Source organism: Coffea arabica, chromosome 2e, assembly GCF_036785885.1.
Source record: "Coffea arabica cultivar ET-39 chromosome 2e, Coffea Arabica ET-39 HiFi, whole genome shotgun sequence".
NCBI classification, from domain to species: Eukaryota; Viridiplantae; Streptophyta; class Magnoliopsida; order Gentianales; family Rubiaceae; genus Coffea; species Coffea arabica.
In genome coordinates this window covers 60,582,207-60,600,831 of record NC_092313.1, presented here as the reverse complement: position 1 = coordinate 60,600,831, position 18,625 = coordinate 60,582,207, and the positions used below count along the sequence as shown (strand labels likewise).

At 36.2% G+C, this 18,625-nt stretch overlaps 1 protein-coding gene and 1 non-coding gene across 2 annotated transcripts; one reads left to right on the top strand and one right to left on the bottom strand.

Annotated features, from left to right (window-relative positions):
- Positions 1-3,081: 3,081 nt before the first annotated feature.
- Positions 3,082-3,188, bottom strand: LOC113733580 (small nucleolar RNA R71). Its single transcript, XR_003459084.1, has one exon. It is a non-coding gene; the product is annotated as a small nucleolar RNA R71 (small nucleolar RNA).
- A 631-nt stretch (positions 3,189-3,819) lies between these two features.
- Positions 3,820-5,265, top strand: LOC113729233 (uncharacterized). Its single transcript, XM_027253556.1, has one exon. The coding sequence runs from the start codon at positions 3,820-3,822 to the stop codon at positions 5,263-5,265; it is 1,446 nt and encodes a 481-aa protein (XP_027109357.1).
- The last annotated feature ends 13,360 nt before the right edge of the window (positions 5,266-18,625 follow it).

The following is an 18,625-nucleotide window of genomic DNA, read 5'->3' as shown; positions in this document are numbered from 1 at the left end:
ACCAAAATCTTATTCTTCAAGAAGATACCAAAACAGAATTTTTGTTTGAAATTAGAAATGGTTTGATGTTTGGATTTCATTGTGGGTAAATGTGGACCAAAGTTGTCCCGAAAATGTTTTCTAGCATTAACCGTTGTTACTAGGTCCACTTTGAGTTGATAACCTTGAATTTTATTAGACCAAATGCCCTATTTTGAGGAATTTGTCAAATCTGGAAATTTTCCTAAAAACTCAAGTTTTTGCCTTCAAGAAAATCATTGGACTAAGTTGGTCGTGGAATTTGGCAAACTTAAGGAGTTTATATTTTATAGAAATTCGAACGACTAGTTTTACTTGGTTTATATGATTGCCTCTTAAAGGAATTTCCCAAGATATGTTTGGGAAAAATTTGAGGGGAAAATTCCTCTAAATGGTTTAAATGTGATTTTTCTCAACTTGTGACACCAAATTGGTGTTAAATGGCTTATATGATTCTAGAACTTGGATGTTGGAATATTTGACGAATTTAGCAAGTTTTTGGGTTTTAAAGAAACCTCAAAATTTAATTTCACTCGATTTGTGGATTTCACTTTGAGAAAACGATTAATACTAGTTTGGAATTTTTGAGTGAAATTAAATGCTAGTTGACTCGAGTTAAATTCACCAACTCAAAAGTGGAAATTTATGTGAATTATTTGTATGATTTTAGGAGTTGGTGAAGAGCACAATCTCGTTCAAAGTTTGGAATTCTAGACACTTCACTTGAGGTGAGTGTCTCTTGCATGAATCGTGTTTAACTGCTAGTTGAACTACTTGTTAAAAGTACTTGCTAGAGATATCATGAAATGTTATATGCTATGTGATTGCGTGAAATGCCACAAGTACAAGTGTTGCAATGTCGATTGGAGCGTGGTCTCGTCGACTAAATAAACCAAACGGATGCACGTACCACGCTCTATTAGAGTGGGAGGTACCTCTCTGCCGTCTTGGTAAAAGTGCTTGCAATATTCGTGTTGGAGTCGGGCCCGAAAATAAGGGGGAAGACATTGCTAGGAGATGTGTAGATTAGGAAAAATGTCTACATGGAGTTTAGGTAGTGAAAGTTGACGGAGTGTCAACTACTATAAATTTTCTGATCAAGTGCGTGGACTTTGGCTCCTGAGAGCCCCGTATCCTTTTCTTGTCATGTTATTTCGCTTTCTTAAATTGTTAAGTGCTTACTTGTCTATTTGTACTTGTTAAATTGCCTTATGTGAATTGCATGTTTCGAGGCACCACTGAGCTATTGGCTCATCCCTTCCAAATTGTTTTCCTTGACAGGTTCTGAAATGCATGAAGTCTGGGAGAACTAGAATAGAAATGTTATATTTTGAATGCCCACTTTTGTAATTGTACTTTTAGAAACGTTAGTATCTTTTGGATGATTTTTGTGTTTTTGGGAAAATGTGAATCCTGTGATGCTTCTGTGCCCTGGATTAGGAACTTTAAATTGTAAATTAAGTTGAATTTAAATATACTAAGCTCGATGTTTTCGTTGGTACTTGGAATTGTGTTTTGGGCTGTATAAGTTGAATTGTATGAGTTATTTAAGTACGTGACTTGCTCGAGAAGTAAGGTTTATTTTCGATTTATATTTGATGAAATTAGTTACTAGAGTGCGTGAGTCCTAGCGAGAGCGAGGCAGGCGACCCGCCAACCCTTTGGTTCGCCTTAGGGAGAAGTGGGGCCGCCACACTAAATAATACTAATTGAATGTGATTTACACTTGTTATATCTTGTATTAACTTGTCTACTTGTGTAGCTGTGATTACTTGTTATTGATTGATCACCAATAGCATGTTTATAGTTGTTATTGTTCAATGAGAATTGGTAGTAACAATGGAAACACATGAGTAGAACTTAAATTGTATGTTCATGAAAATAGAGATACACTTAAGTGGATTACTTAGCATTTCATGAAAGAAAACAGAGTAGAGCTAGTATTTCACCATGAAAATAGGGAAAATTGAATTACTCTAGGCTATTTCATCATGAGAATGAGACTTGGTAATTTTGGAAATGAATCTCTGGTTAAACAAGAAAAATAACAAGAGGTAAATCTATTCATTTGTGTTGTTTATGCCATAAGTGGAATCTACATCCCTAGATTCAATCTTGAATGAAATTTCTCCATTTGCATTTAGCATTTGTTAAACTAGATTAGTATATCAGATTTGTAGACTATAGCAATATACTTTCTCTGCTCAAATTTATTCATAAGTCTAAATAATAGAGAAAACAAGGACCTAGTAATTGGTTAATTTGCTCCTCGTGGGATCGACCCGATACATACCCTACATTACGATTTCGGCCTATATACTTGCAGTCAACGGGTATAAAATCGGATTTAAGCTTGCATTGATATAAAAATCCCGTCAAATTTTTGGCGCCGTTGCCGGGGAGCGATAATATTAGGGTCTAATCATCTCTATTAATTTAGATATTTTCATTATTTTTATTCAAGTTGTTTATAGTTGATTTTAATAATTAAAACTGCAAAATTTCTCTTGTTTTTATTTGTAGTGTATGAACCGATCAAATCGAGAAATTGCACTTTTCGATCCTGAAATTGAGAGAACACTACGGAGACAAAAAAGGAATACACCGCATCAAGAAGAACAAGAGGTTTGGCAGCCAATAGAAGAAATCTTGATAGAATTACCATTTGAGGAAGAAATGGCGGAAAATGAACCAAATAGACGAATTCTACGAGATTTTGCTTTACCGGGAACACAAGATTCTCAAACTAGCATTATAAGGCCAACGGTAAATACTAATAATTTTGAGATTAAACCATCACTGATTCAAATGGTACAACAATCTCAATATGGAGGTAATACTACCGAAGATCCAAACTCTCACTTGTCAACATTTCTTGAAATCTGTGATACAATTAAGTTTAATGGTGTTAATGATGATGCAATTAAACTTCGATTGTTTCCATTTTCGCTAAGGAACAAGGCCAAGGTTTGGTTACAATCTCATCATCCAAATACTTTTACAACTTGGGCTGAATTAACTAAGGCTTTTCTTAATAAATTCTTTCCATCTGGAAAAATTGCTAAACTTAGAATGGATATAACTAGTTTCTCTCAACAGGAAGGAGAGACATTGTACAAAGCTTGGGAGCGCTATCGGGAACTGCAACGAAGATGTCCTCATCATGGTTTACCAGATTGGCTAGTAGTCCAAACATTTTACAATGGTCTCACCTATCCAACAAAGACGCATGTAGATGCGGCAGCGGGAGGAGCATTGATGGGGAAGACAGCTGAGGAAGCTCAACAATTGATTGAAGAAATGGCTGCTAACAACTATCAATGGGCAAACGAACGAGGTAATACAAGGAGAACCACAGGTATGCTTGAAGTAGATACCTTGAATATGTTAAGTGCAAAGATGGATAATGTGGTTAAAATGCTTAATAGGCAAGTTGGTTCTAGTTCTAATCAAGGAGTAGTTGTTGCATGTTGTACTACTTGCGACGGAGATCATGATGATTTTATATGTTCTAGCAGCGAATAGGTTCAATATCTCAACAATTACAACCGTCCACCCCAAAACAATCCATACTTCAATACTTATAATCCAGGATGGCGTAATCACCCGAATTTTGGATGGAAGGATCAAGGGAACCAACAAAAACCAGTTAATCCACCGGATTTTCAACCAAAGCAACCATTTTCGGAGTCCAAACCAGCTTGGGAATGGACAATTGAGAAGCTGGCAAATGTATCAAATGATAAAATTGAAAAGTTAACTAGTGCCATTACTCAACGGTTTAAAAGAATTGAAGGAAGGATGGACCAACTCACCAATATGTACAGGAATGTTGAGGTCCAATTAGGGCAAATAGCAAATGCGGTAAACAATCGCAACCAAGGGAATTTATCTAGTAAGACTGAGGTGAACCCAAGGGAGCATGTGAAGGCTATAACCCCCCGTAGTGGTAAGGAAGTAGGTGAGCCACCTGTAGTTGAACATGAGAAAGAAGGTGAAAGAAGAGAGAACAAGCAGTTGAGTGAGTTAGGAGAGGACGGCAAGAAAATCAAAGGGAAAGAAAATATGGAGAAAAATGAGCCAAAAATGGGAGAAACAACACCAATTCCTCCACCGGTGCCATTCCCTCAAAGATTAAAGCCTTCGAGAAATGATAAAGAATTTGAAAAGTTTGTCAACATTTTCAAACAATTACATATTAACATTCCTTTTATTGATGCTATTTTGCAAATTCCTTCATACGCAAAATTTCTCAAGGAGATAATGACTAAGGAAAGGAAGTTAGTAGATAGCGAGACAATTGCATTAACAGAAGAATGTAGTGCCATCATACAAAATAAATTGCCACCAAAGTTGAAAGATCCAGGGAGTTTCACAGTTCCTTGCACTATTGGTAATGTAGAATTCTCTAAAGTACTTTGTGACCTTAGTGCGAGTGTGTCATTGATCCCTTTAACTGTGGCTAGGCAATTGGGGTTGAAAGAGTTAAAACGTACTAACATCTCCTTCCAATTGGCTGACAGGTCTATTAGACATCCAATGGGCATATTGGAGAATGTGCTCATTAAAGTGCAGAAATTTATTATTCCTGTTGATTTTGTTGTTTTAGACATGGAGGAAGATGTAAATGTACTTATTATACTTGGTAGACCATTTCTGGCCACTGCAGGTACAATAATAGATGTCAAACGTGGTAAGTTCAAGTTCCAAATCGGTGAAGAGGAAGTGGAATTTGATTTGAGTAAAGTGGAGAAATATCCATCTTTTACTGACCATGTTTATTCGATTGACATATGTGATGAATTGGCATTAGAGATCAGTCAAGTTAATCTTGATGATGATTCTCTTGAATTTTGTTTTAATGGTATAGGTATACAAAAGGAGCAAGTTGAAGAAATGATTGAATTTTTGCAGGCACAGGTTCCTTACAAAAGGAGAAATGCATATGAGGAGTTAGGATTGAGCAAAGGGCTGCCTCCACCATCATGTGAGCAAGCACCACGGCTTGAGCTTAAACCACTGCCTAAATACCTCAAATATGCGTTTCTTGGAGAAAAAGAGACATTGCCGGTAATTGTAAATTCTGCACTAGATGAGGAACAACTAGACAAGTTCTTACGTGTTCTAAGGAAGCATTTAAAGGCTATAGGATGGACAATTTCTGATATCAAAGGAATTAGTCCAACTATTTGTATGCATAGGATTTTGTTGGAAGAAAACTCTAAACCGGTGGTTGAAACTCAATGAAGGTTAAATCCAAACATGAAAGAAGTGGTAAGAGTAGAAATTCTTAAATGGTTGGATGCATGTATAATTTTTCCAATTTCTGATAGTGTTTGGATTTCTCCTATACATGTAGTGCCAAAGAAAGGGGGGATAACCATAGTACATGGTAAAAATAATGAAATGATTCCCTCTAGAGTTGTGGTTGGGTGGCGAGTCTGTATTGATTATAGAAAATTGAATGCAGCTACTAGAAATGATCATTTTCCTCTACCTTTTCTTGATCAAATGGTAGAAAGATTGGCTGGTTATGAATTTTATTATTTTTTGGATGGTTTTTCAGGATACAATCAAATAGTCATTGCACCGGAAGATCAAGAGAAAACCACATTCACTTGTCCTTACGGCACTTTTACATTTCGAAGAATGCCTTTTGGACTGTGCAATGCACCGGCCACCTTCCAACGATGCATGATGGCAATTTTCTCTGATTTTAATGAGAAAATTATGGAAATCTTCATGGATGATTTTTCTGTATTTGGATCTACTTATGATGATTGTCTTAACAATTTAGATCTAATTTTACAGAGATGCGAAAAAACAAACCTTGTACTCAATTGAAAAAAAATGTCACTTCATGGTTTGTGAGGGTATTGTGTTAGGCCACAAAATTTCTTCAGAAGGTATTGAGATAGATCAAGCGAAAATAGAGGTTATTAAGAGAATGCCTCCACCTATCAATGTGAAATGCATTCACAGCTTTTTTGGACACGTGAAATTTTATCGGCGGTTTATTAAGGATTTCTCCAAGATTGCTAAACCTTTATGTGAATTACTTGCAAAAGATATTTCTTTTCACTTTAATGACGAGTGTTTATTTGCTTTTAATAGGTTGAAAAAGGAACTTGTCTCCGCACCTATAATAGCATCACCGGATTGGAGATTGCCATTCGAATTAATGTGTGATGCAAGTGATTTTGCAGTTGGGGCTGTTCTTTGGCAAAAACATGATAAGAGATTTCATGTTATTTATTATGCAAGTAAAATGTTAAATGAAACCCAAGTCAACTATGCAACAACAGAGAAGGAGTTGCTAGCAGTGATTTTTGCATTAGATAAGTTTAGATCGTATTTAGTAGGATCTAAAGTTATCATTTATACCGACCATGCAGCACTCAAATATCTTTTAAATAAGAAAGATGCAAAACCTCGACTAATTCGATGGATTTTATTATTGCAGGAATTTGATTTGGAGATCAAAGATAAAAAAGGATCCGAGAACTTAGTTGCTGATCATCTTTCTAGACTGGAAAACATGGCTCAAGAAGACCATTCATCCATTAAAGAAGAATTTTCAGATGAGTTTTTAATGACAATTTATAGGTCACCATGGTATGCTGATCTAGTTAACTTTGTAGTTAGTGGAGTGATACCAAGTGATTTGAATTCTCATCAAAGGAAAAAGTTCTTAAATGATGCTAAACATTATTTTTGGGAGGAACCATTCTTTTACAAACATTGTGCAGATGGAATAATTAGAAGATGTGTTTCGGAAGAAGAGGTACATAGTATTTTAATGCATTGTCATACCCTTGAAATGGGAGGTCATTTTAGTACAACTAAAATCGTAGCAAAGATATGGCAATCTGGATTTTATTGGTCTACTATGTACCGAGACACTAGAAATTGGGTTAAAAGTTGTGATCAATGCCAAAGAATCTGTAATATCTCAATAAAGAATGAAATGCCTTTGACTATATATTTGGAAGTCGAGCTATTTGACGTTTGGGGTATTGATTTTATGGGACCATTTCCTAGTTCATTTAATAATAAGTACATCTTTTTAGCAATTGATTATGTTTCTAAATGGGTGGAGGCCATTCCTTCACAAACTAATGATACTAAAGTTGTGCTTAAGTTCCTTAAACGGAACATATTTTGTAAGTTTGGAGTTCCAAAGGCAATAATAAGCGACGAAGGTAAGCATTTTTGTAATAAAATTATTGACACTTTGTTGCTTAAATATGGATGCAGGCATAAAAAGTCACTTCCCTATCATCCTCAAGCCAATGGCCAAGCGGAGTTGGCCAACCGGGAAATTAAAATTATTTTGGAGAAAACGGTCAACCGATCAAGAAAGGATTGGACAAACAAGCTTGAAGATACTTTGTGGGCGTATAGAACGGCATTTAAAACGCCGTTGGGAATGTCTCCATATAAGATTGTTTATGGGAAAGTGTGTCATTTACCTGTAGAAATAGAACATAAATCTTATTGGGCCATTAAAGCTATTAATTTTGATTTTAAATCTACAGGTGGAAAGAGAATGCTCGAGTTAAGCGAATTGGAGGAATCGCGGTTAACTTCGTATGAGAATGCCAAGATTTACAAAGAAAAAGTGAAATTTTGGCATGATAAACACATTCTTCCTAAGTATTTTGAAGAAGGGCAAAAGGTGTTATTGTTTAACTCAAGACTTAAATTATTCCCTGGAAAGCTTAAGTCTCGATGGTCCGGGCCATTTGAAGTGGTTCGCATGTTTTCTTATGGAGCAATGGAAATAAAAGGAGAAAATGGTGCCCCATTTAAAGTAAATGGTCAAAGATTGAAACCCTATTTGGTCGGAGAAAAGGTTCCTAAAGGAGTAATTTACTCCTTAGGAAACGTAATGGAGAGTTAAAAAAGTTATAGGAGAGTCGAGCTTAACGACTCTAAACAAAAGCTCTTGTTGGGAGGCAACCCAATAATAATATTGTAGTTGTGTGTTTTTATGAATTTTTTTTTTCATTTTGGTGTGATTTAATTGACTAATTAGATGTATTTCACTTGTTTGTAGGAGGTACGGGAGGTTCATCATCCATCTTGGAGGTACACTTGAAGAACAAGTGTAAAAAAGGAGGTTTTCTTACCAAATTGTACTTTAAGTGTTTAGAATTACCATTCATATATACAGTTTCCATTTCAATTATATTTAAGTGAGTTTGATGATAACATGTTTATAAATGCTCATGGACTCATTTGATGTGCATTTAATGCCCAAAAGTGCCATTTTGGTGTAAAAGTGCAAAAATGATCAAAGAACCTCACCCCTCGATTTGCAATGTAGATGTGTTTGATGTGTTTTGAAAGATTAGATATTGTGTTTATGGTATATTACATGTGCATGGGAGGTTGGAATTGATAAAAAGTTTGTCCAATGTGTAATTTGGAATTGGCCGGAAAAGGGAGAAAAAGTTTGAAAAATTGCAGTTTTCGAAAAACCCAGACGGATCCGACCTCGGATCCTTTGAAGATCAAAAAAATAAAAATAGGGGATCCGAGCTCGGATCCAACAAAACCCAGTTGGATCCGAGGGCTCGGCTGAACTTCTGGAGTGACGGATCCGAGCTCTGTCAGATCCGAGGACTTCCAGAACCGATCCGTGCTCGGATCGGTTCGCGATATGAGCAGAACCGCGGCTTCGGTTCCTCATTTTTCAGCTTTCTTTTTCCCTCTTCTCACCGAAACCCTAATCCCTTCCTCTAATCTTCCATTTTCTCCATTAATCTTTCAATCTTTCACCATAAAACACCCCCCAACATCTTCTGGCCATAAACCCTCAACAATTTCGCATCAAAAACATAAATTTGGGGGCTTTTGATCATCAAATCAGAGGAAAGGGGTCGAATTGAATTTCATCAATTTGGGGGCGAATTTGGACTGTTTCTCTTTCATTTTTGCATTATTATCATCTTCCATCATCACTCTACACATTTGAGGTAACAATTTTCATCTTTTTTTGAAATTTTACATTTCTCAATTCTTAATTTTTTCTATTTTTCTATAAATGTGGGAAACGCATATATGTTGGATTTTAATGCTATAATTGTGTTACATTGTGCTAATATATGTCATTAGCAATGCTTGTTTGCTTAGAATTGAGAAATTTGTTAATATGGTGATAAATTTTGTATAATTTTTCTCATGAAAGCACATTATACTTTTGTTTGCAATTTCTTGTTTCTTTATATAATTTGCATTTGTTTGTTTGAAATGAAGCTCATTTTTAGGCAAATTGATGATAAATTGTAGTAAGTATAGTGGATTGTTATGTATTACTTTGAGAGAAATTGCCAAAAGCTGAGAATTGTTTGAATTGAGGATGTTTTTCGTAATTCATAAGAAGATGTTGTGTTAAATTGATGTTTAAAGCTTAATATTATAGCACATTAACATTGATAGTCTACTTTACTTTGAAATATTATTCCATTCTTACAAATGGTTTTATTTCTCAAGTGTTGGACGTATTATGCATTTCATGACATCCTTGTTGGTACTATTCATTCTAAATGTGAGAATTGGATTTGAGAGATGTTAGGAAGATTATTTGCTTGAATTTTGGTAATTCTTGGCAGGGAGTTTCGTCCTTTTACAAGGGGAAACTTGTGACGCCCCCACTTCTCCCTAAGGCGAACCAAAGGGTATCCGCGGGACGCCTGCCCAACTCTCCTCAGAACTCACTATAATCCACAATTCACAAGTTCGGAATACTTCAATAATACTTCAAATAACTTCGATACATAATAAAAGTACTCCAAAATATCTCACACTTACAAATAATCAGCTCTCAAGCTTAATACAACCCAAAAGAATATTTACTACTGCCAACTGTTGTAGTACAACTCAAAGTCTTCAAAAGAAGGCAATCTAGTACTATTCACGAGTACTCTCGGTCTCGAACCCTGTTAAAGAAAATAAAATCGTGGAATGAGCTACACAACCCAGTAAGGTTCCAAGACACTCTAGCAGTTCTAATAAATCAAGTAATTGAGCATACCGCATGTATGGTTCAGGGTTGCACATTGACATATGAATATGAGACAATTATCATTCTACGAGTAATTTGAACATATCACAAGTATAGCACATTTGCATGAAACGGTTATCATTATACAAAATAAACACACATTTGAAGGATACGGTGTTCCAGTGGAACCATTTCTGTCATCTGCACCTTATGACTTCCGATCCCCATGGTACGGTCTGGCCATCGCCTTATCCCTCCAGTGGTAATACTCGAGTATACCGAAACGGTGACCCAGGGTTCCAACCTACCCGACCGAGCCCAGTCCTGGCTCGAGTAGGTCAGTAACCAAGGGCAGGACCCAAGTTCAGCTTAGAGCTTACAACATGCACAAGTAATCAAATAACTTGATGAACGGTAAAAATTTATTCTTTTGGTAGGTTGAGTGAGATAAAGTACACACTCGCCTTAAAATGGTGGATAATTTCATATGAGCAAATACTAGCAACAATTAACACATAAACATGTAAGCAATATTTGACAATTTCATGTGAACATGTAATTTACGGTAATCAAGTAATCAAGTACCAGGTAATCAAGTAGATAGGAAAACGGTAAGTAATTACGGTAAACGGTTAACGATTAACGATTAACGGTAGTAATCACGGTTAATTGGTAGACATTAGTCATTTTAATAGGCCGCCATTGGCCGTTTCTCCCTTTTACCATTTAAGAGTCGAGGAGATTCACTCCAACCGACTTATGCTGCCATAGCATATTTAATCATTTAAACACATTACATAAATATGCAAATCAAGTATTTCATGTCGAGTAATTCAAGTATACCTTACTTAAATATGCATGAATGTGGTAAATACTTAACATGTAGCACTTAATACTTAATGATCATGGAATAAACATGTCATAGACTTATTCAAATTACGTACTCCTATGTGGAACAATCACCTATTGAAACAAGAGAATAAATGTGTAAATAAGCCTTTAGGTATTCCCCTCGAGATCCTCTTGAAGGTCTCCTTGAGCACCTGAGCAGACAATAGTTGTCTATTACACACTATCGCCTAAAATTCCTTACTTATCGAGAAGGTTGTACTAGTGTACATTCTAAGAAAAATTCATGAATTGAACCTTAATTATTTATAATCGAAACTCAGAAGTAGGTTTCAAAAACACAAGAGAAATTTGATTTTCGCCTTTGAAATCAAGTGTAAAACGGTCTAGCAATATCGGAGGAAAATGGAGAGTTTGAAACCCTCAATTTCGTTTAAGTTTGGAAATTTCAGATTCGGCAAGCAAACTTTGAAAAATGAGATCTCACTCTCTATGAGTCCAAAATTGGAAAACTTGGTACCGTTGGAAACTACTTCCAAAGTACTAAAAGTTTCTAGAAGACACTTTTCCATGATTCCAAACGGAAGGTATTCAAAATTCGGCTCAAAGTTTCTGTTCTAGACTATCGAGGCAGTTCCGGGGTTGATTTTTCGCCAACTTTGAAAATTCGGAAAAATTCACAGAATTGGGACTAGCCTCTGAAATTTGGAATACTATTAGAGTTGTAATCCAAGTTTAAAATGGAACAAGCAGAACGAGAATTGAAGCTTTGAGCACCAAGATATGGTAGCTCAAAGTTACCTAAATTTCCTTGTTAAACAAGGGTTTTCCAAAATCAAGTCATCAACTTTGGAAGTTTAGTTGATCAGTGAAATGAACTCGGAATGGCACCAAAATTAGCAGTATAATACTACCATATAAGGATTTCTCTGCCAAATTTCATGGACAAATAAGCATGGGAAGTTGATTAACCAAAACACCAAAGTTCCAAAAATTTCAATGCAAATATGCCTTGTGAGTTCCGTTTTCCGTTTTCAAAACGTTTAGCTTATAAAGTTCCTCAAACACAGTCCATTAGCATAGAAAATGTCTAAGAGGCATCCAAAACAAAATTTGTGGGTGATTAACACCAAGAATTTCGAGTACAAGTCCCAAACCAAGATTAGTTAAAGATTTAGTCCAAAATGAGGAATTTCCTCATTGAGTCAGTTTCAAACTTTGGTCACAACTCACTCAATTCAACTTGGAATTGAGCGTGGTTGGTGGTTTTGGAAAACACATTCATAAAGCTACAATTTCTCAAAAGAAACCATTTTCAAAATCCGTCCACAACTACCCACATTTGAGCATCAATTTGTAGTTCACGTTCTGCCCTGTAGTGAACCAACGAAACAGGACAGCAAATTTCAAACGAATGGTTTGGTTCACACAAGTGGAACCAAGATGTGAATTTTATACCAATAGAAAGCTGGAAATGTCTAGTTTTTAGTGCCGCAAACGGTACTCGATTATGACATCGGAGAAAAAAGTTACAGCTGAAACAACAGGACTGTCTGGGCAATCCGCGAAAATTTTCCAGTTCTGCCATACTTTGGAAATCAACACATTTGATCAACCAAATCATGTTATTTTTCAATGAAACTTTCTACACAACTCATATAACATGTATACATCATAAACAAGTCATTAGAACCTCAAAAAATTGCACTAAAGTGCACGAAATTCATAAGGGCAGAATCAAAATATTTTTGCTCTTCACCTCCTTTGAGTTTCCTTTCATCAATACAACTTATTTCCACTAATTTAAGTACCAAACCAACATTAATAACATTAAAACTCATGAAATCAGTCCTCAAGTCATTGTGGGAGTTCATAGAGCCCACACACCAAAATCCAACATAAATAAAACTACCCACATGAATATATGAACTTATAAGTGCAATATAACTTCCATGAACTAAGATTTGAGAGCTTGATCGTCATATACCTTCTTAGATGATAAAGGTCAGATTTTTTGCCACAAGAAAGCTCCAAGAAACCGTGGAAATGTAGCTCTTCTCCTTGCCTAAGTGAATCTTCAAGTAGTTTTGAGTTTGTGGTAGAAATTTCAAGTGATTTGGTGCAAGTTTGAGAGGTGAAATGAAGAAGGAACTTTGGTCTCTTTCTCTTGGTGTTGCACGGCTGGAATGGAAGCAAAAGAGGCGGCAATTGAGGTAAGTATATGGAGGGTTTTAATCTAGTGTGATGCTCCCATGTGAAACTAAAATGTGTGGCTCTCATTGATTCAAAGGTCAACTCTTTTTCCCGCGTGCACGCGCGCGTTTCGTGCTCGATTCCTCTTGAGTTTGTTTCACTTGTGTACTAAATCTCCAATGCACTCGTATTCATACTATTATTATTCACTCTTAATAGTCTAGAATAAATTTCTTAATTCTCTAATTAACCGCTCCGACTCGATATACGTGAATTTTCGATTTATACGCGTTACGGCAAAACCTCTAAGAAATTCTTATAACGATAGTACTACTACTAATACTTGAGTACTTAAACATAAAAATACCTATTTTTAAAACTGATGTATAAGTCTCCAATTTTCTAAACTCACTGTATCGCCAAATCGATCGCTGTCTCGAAAACGCGTATTCACTATTCTCACTAAACGAACTTCCAAAAATTAATTTCCATAACAAGTCATTTTAAAAATACATGAAAGTCATAGTTCCATGAATTGAGTCTAAAAAGGTTAGAAAATAATATTCGGGGCAAACAGGCAATTAAATATTTAAATAAGCTTGTAACAGGAGTTTAAAATAAATAAATTCTTTTCGAGTCCTCACGACTTTTCTTAATCTACTATTGATCATTCTTATTTTTTTTTCAAAATTAATACACTCTCAATTCAAATATAGTTCTGAAAAATGTGTACTCGTTGTTCTGAACTAAATGAGTTTTCGAAAAGTAACTTTTCTAACAAAACGCTTTAAAAACATAAGAGAGGCATTTTTCCATATAAATGGATTTTAAATAGTCGAATTAAATAATTAATTAAACCAGTAAAATAAAATAAAATAAAGAAAATTTCGAGTCTTCACAACCTCCCCTCTGTAGACACCAAATTTTTGATTTTTTTAACTTTTTAACTTTATTGGTTTAATTCATTTAATTTTTTCTTTATTGGTTTCCATTCTGGAGTTTTTATTTTTATTTTTATTTTATTTTTGTTCTAGTTCATTTTTATTTTATTATTATTTTGTCTTCATACTAAATTTCAAGAAAAAGGGGAAAAATGGAAAATACAAAAATATAAAATAATGTGTGAAATTAGTGGAAGTTGGCATGTTAGACAAATGGAGAACATGCATTAGGACAAGTGTCCCTTTTATATTTGGATAACACATCACTTAGGAGGGGGGAGATGGAGACACTTGTAGGATTGAGGATTTGAAAACAAAAAGAAAAGAAAAAGAGCAAAAAAAAAAAGAAAAAAAAAGAGAAAATGAACGATAAAAATGGAAAATGAAAAAAAGATAGCTTCCGCGGTTTTCTTGCATTTTGTCTATTAAAGGCCATAATCAATGGCTAACAATGAGGGAATGAGCCGAGGTTGTTTAGAACCATTGAGATGAGGTTTAAGGGGTTTGGATGGGATATAAAAGCAAAGGCTAAGGGTTCAAGGAAAAGGAGGTGGGGGTGACGGCTGGGGTTGCGGGAAAGAAAAAAGAAAGAGAAGGGAAACGCAATAGAGGCTGAAACAGAGGGCAAGAAAGAAAAACGGCGGATGAAAACTCTGGAGAAAAGAGTGTGTGTTGGGGCTGGAAAAAAGGCAGAGCTGAGAAACCGAGAGAGAGCGAGTGAAAGAAACGGAAAGAGGGGAGTAGAAGAGGAAGTGGCGGCGGAGGTTGAGAAAACAGAAAAGGGGGCAGCCGAGAGTTGCAGATTTTAGAACGAAAAAGGTTGACGGCTGGGGAGGTTCAAAAACAGGCTGGGAGTTTGAGAGAATAGAAGGGAGCGGAGAGTGGCTAGGGTTTAGGGAGGAAAGAAAGACGCAGCTTTGGAGAAGGAAAAAAGCTCACGGCGAAGGAACCAGGGACGGCCAGGGAGGACAGTGAGAGTGACGGCTGATGAAAGAAAAGGGAGAGCAGCTGGGGTTTGGAAATAGGAGGAGTGGCGGCTAGGATTAGAAAAGGGAGCAAGGGAGATTGAGAGAGGCTATGGGGCTGCGGGGAAGAGGAGCCAGAAACCAGAAAAGCGAGCAAGAAAAAGCTGCTGAGAGGCTTCTGGTAGAAAAGGAAAGCTTGGGCTAAAGGAAAAGAGGAAGCTTGGGGGCAGTGACGGGCTGAGGGAGAGGAGTAAGGGTCTGGAGGGCGGAGGAAATATTGACAACTGAGTTTACGGCTGGGAAGAAAGGAAACCAAGAGAGCTGCGGTCAATTCAGCCTTGCCCACGAAACCATAAATTTCTGCACAAACTCTAACATTGGGAGAGAAATTTCGTTCGGAAATTTGGCAGAAATGACGCCTGGAGCATCTTCGAATCTGGCTCTACATTTGCCGACCTCATTTCTGGTTCATGTTCAAAGGGTCAACGAGTCGACTGCAGCTGCTTTCTTTGCTCGTTTCCTTGTTCAAGTTCGGTCAGAAGGCTTCATCAGGTCCTCTTCTGAACTAATCTTATAGTTCCTCCCCTTGTCACTTGTTGGTTTAAATATTTGCAGTTCTCTTTCGTTCCCTTTTGCTGCCATCGGTTTGTATTTTATGTTCTGTCTTGATTTCTTTTTTTTTTATTTCCTTCAAAGCTGATTTTATAAGAATAGGATATGAGGCAGCTAGATGGTTTTGTTTGTTTAAGAATTGTCGGACATTTTGTTGAAGTTGATAAAGGTCCAAACTTTGAGTCTCTGTTTGCTCGTTATGGTGATGCTAAGCTAGTTGCAGCCGCGTTGATAGAGTCATTTTTTTGGGGGTTGTTGAATCTTTTGGTTTGGTTGAAGTTTGTGGTTTGCCATGTACACGTTTGGAGTTGCTTACTTTCTTCTTGCTGCCTTTTCCATTTGTTCCGTTTCCCGCACCTGGTTTCTTCAGAACTTGTTTCTTCTTTCTCAGAAGGGTGGGGAGCATTGTTGTTTGATGTTTTTACATGAGGATAAGAATGATTTAACATGGGTTTTGCTCCTTCAAAAATAATGTTTTGATCTTATGGTACGGCGAACCCATTTTATGATACTTGCTATGCTTGATGCAAACTCATTTTCACAGATTGTATGATGCTTGTTGTTGGGATCTTTGGATAGATAAATCTTGTTGGAAATTGTTGAGAAAATGGGATGAAGTTTAGTGGTAATTGGGTTGACGAATTTATGGTTTGTCCGTGAGTTTGCAAATGATTTGATGCTAGATAGAGTTGCAGAGAGTCGTGGAATATGAATTGCAGAAACATTCTTTTCGGCTACTGAATCATGTTATGCTTCGAACCATGCATGCAATAGTTCCCAAAAATTACATTTTTACCTCTCAAATTTTCCCTTGTTCCACTATGACCCAACCAATTGAATAATTTCCTCAATTTGGTCCTTCGCAGCTTTAATTTTACAACTTTTCATCGCTTGTTTGCTTCAATTAACTACCATGCTTTGTTTGAATTGCACTTAATTCATGATTTTAAGGGCTTTATGACCAAGTGAGTTTGTGTTTGCATATTTTCTTTGATTTTTTAAGTTTAAAATGGTGCCTTGACCCTTTTATTGTTTTGAAGCTATTTTCCCTTCATTTGCTTACCATTGCGAGGGAGGTACACTCTATCCTTTATTTTTGACTTTATTTGACCCTACATGCGTATATGTGTCTTATATGTGCAATTGCATGACTTTAAGTGTTTATTTCATTTTCACTTTATTTATTTCTTTAGTTGCGTAGTTTCTACTTCAATTTTAGTTCAATTTCATCATTTGGGAGGCACTCGAATGCCAAAATTGTAATAGTTAGGGATTTAATTATTTTATTCCTTCTTATTTCCCCTTTTAGATTGTAGTAGGCCTTCCCCCTAAAAATGTAATAGTTATGACCTTAATGGCCTTATGTGTTTTGCATGTCTATGTGCTATGTGTTTAATCGCTTTCCTAGGTTTTGGCATCTAGATATGCATGCTTATGTGTTATGTGAATTACGTGCTCACATGTCTACTTGCTTTAATTATGCACATTACTTATATATGTGTATGATGGATGCAAATGCACGTAACCGTGGCTAGTCCAATGCTAGTCATGGTTGTCCCCTCGAGCTCTTACAAGTCCAATGCTTGTGAGAGAGCGTTAGTTAAGGGCTAGTCCAATGCTAGACCCAATAAGGCCACCCCCCTCGCTAGATCATGCTTGTATGATTACATTACACTTCATGCATATTTTTTCCATTTTTTAGAATCTTTATCATTTTCACATAATATTTCCTCTGATAAAATGTCCCTTACCCCTATGTATATATAACATTTAGATTTGCATCTCATTTAGGAAATTAGGGGGTAGGTTAGTGCATTTTGCCTGATTAGACTAGGGATAACCCCTTAAATATGGGATATGGACGAGTTTGGCCTTCTAAACCTTAGTATGCTCGTATTCCCTCTATTTAAAAGGGGAAATTGAGTCACGAACATTAGTCCCCCGTACCCGACATGATGCATTCCTTTAAGACATGTATATTTCCATAATTATTTTATCCTTTTCCTTTTCTTAGAGTCTCATACCTTTTGCATTATTCGTGACTTCTCCAAATGGTCATTATTGGGCATCACAATTAATGTGATTGGCACCACACAAGCTTTGAAGAGAAATTTTGCCCCCCGATGCCCCCTAGGTCTAGGGTTTGCATTCATATAGTACATCCAAATGTGATAAATTCTTTGGTTAAAACAAGAAAATCTTTGACTAAATCACGCAACTAACCTTGGCTAGGTCGAAGGGGTGCCTTGGATTTCATCCTTGCCTTCCCCTTCGTCAAATGTGACTCCCGAACCTTTTTCGTTGGTTTACGTAGACTAGGAGTCGTTTAAAAGGGGTTTCTTTTTCTATCTTTTTCCTTTAAAAAATTTATTTTTAGGTGATTTGGTACACCTTAACTCTATATCAAGTGGCGACTCCGATTTTTATTCCAAAAACCCTTTTTAAACTATATTTTGGGTCAAATCGTCGCATTTTCAAGTCCCATTTAGACCCACTTTCTTTGTAAATCAAAAATCATTTTTCAAATCAAAAATTCACTTTTTTAATTCATTTATTTTTCTTGTAAAAAATGGGGCGCGACACCATCCTTAAAAGAATTTCATTCTCCAAATTCACACTTACGATAATATCGTAGCCCTTATTTGCTAGGTCCATTAGATCTACCAAAATTCACAGCTTCTATAATTGCACTAACAATTAAGCACTAATTTCTTCATAGGACTCCTACCCTCCAAACTATAGGGCAGCAATCACACTTTACTTGTATCACTCACGAAAATAGGGTTTTCACAAGAATAGTCAACTCCAGGGTCAATTAGAGGTCTAGTTAAATGATTCCATCTGGTGGTTCGAAACTCGAATAGGAAGATATATTTTCAATAGAAAACTAACTTTACCAAAATTTTCGACTTAATTTGTCCAAAATCATTTACTGGCATTCGATCTCCAAAATTAACAATTTTAGAAATAACCGGATTTCTTTGGTCCCAAATGACCACTCAAATTTTTGTTCAAATCAAGTCAATCATAATATGCGA

What these genes read in the sequence shown, in the direction of transcription:
- LOC113729233 (XM_027253556.1), top strand. Translation starts at nt 3,820, where the DNA reads ATGGACCAACTCACCAATATGTACAGGAATGTTGAGGTCCAATTAGGG.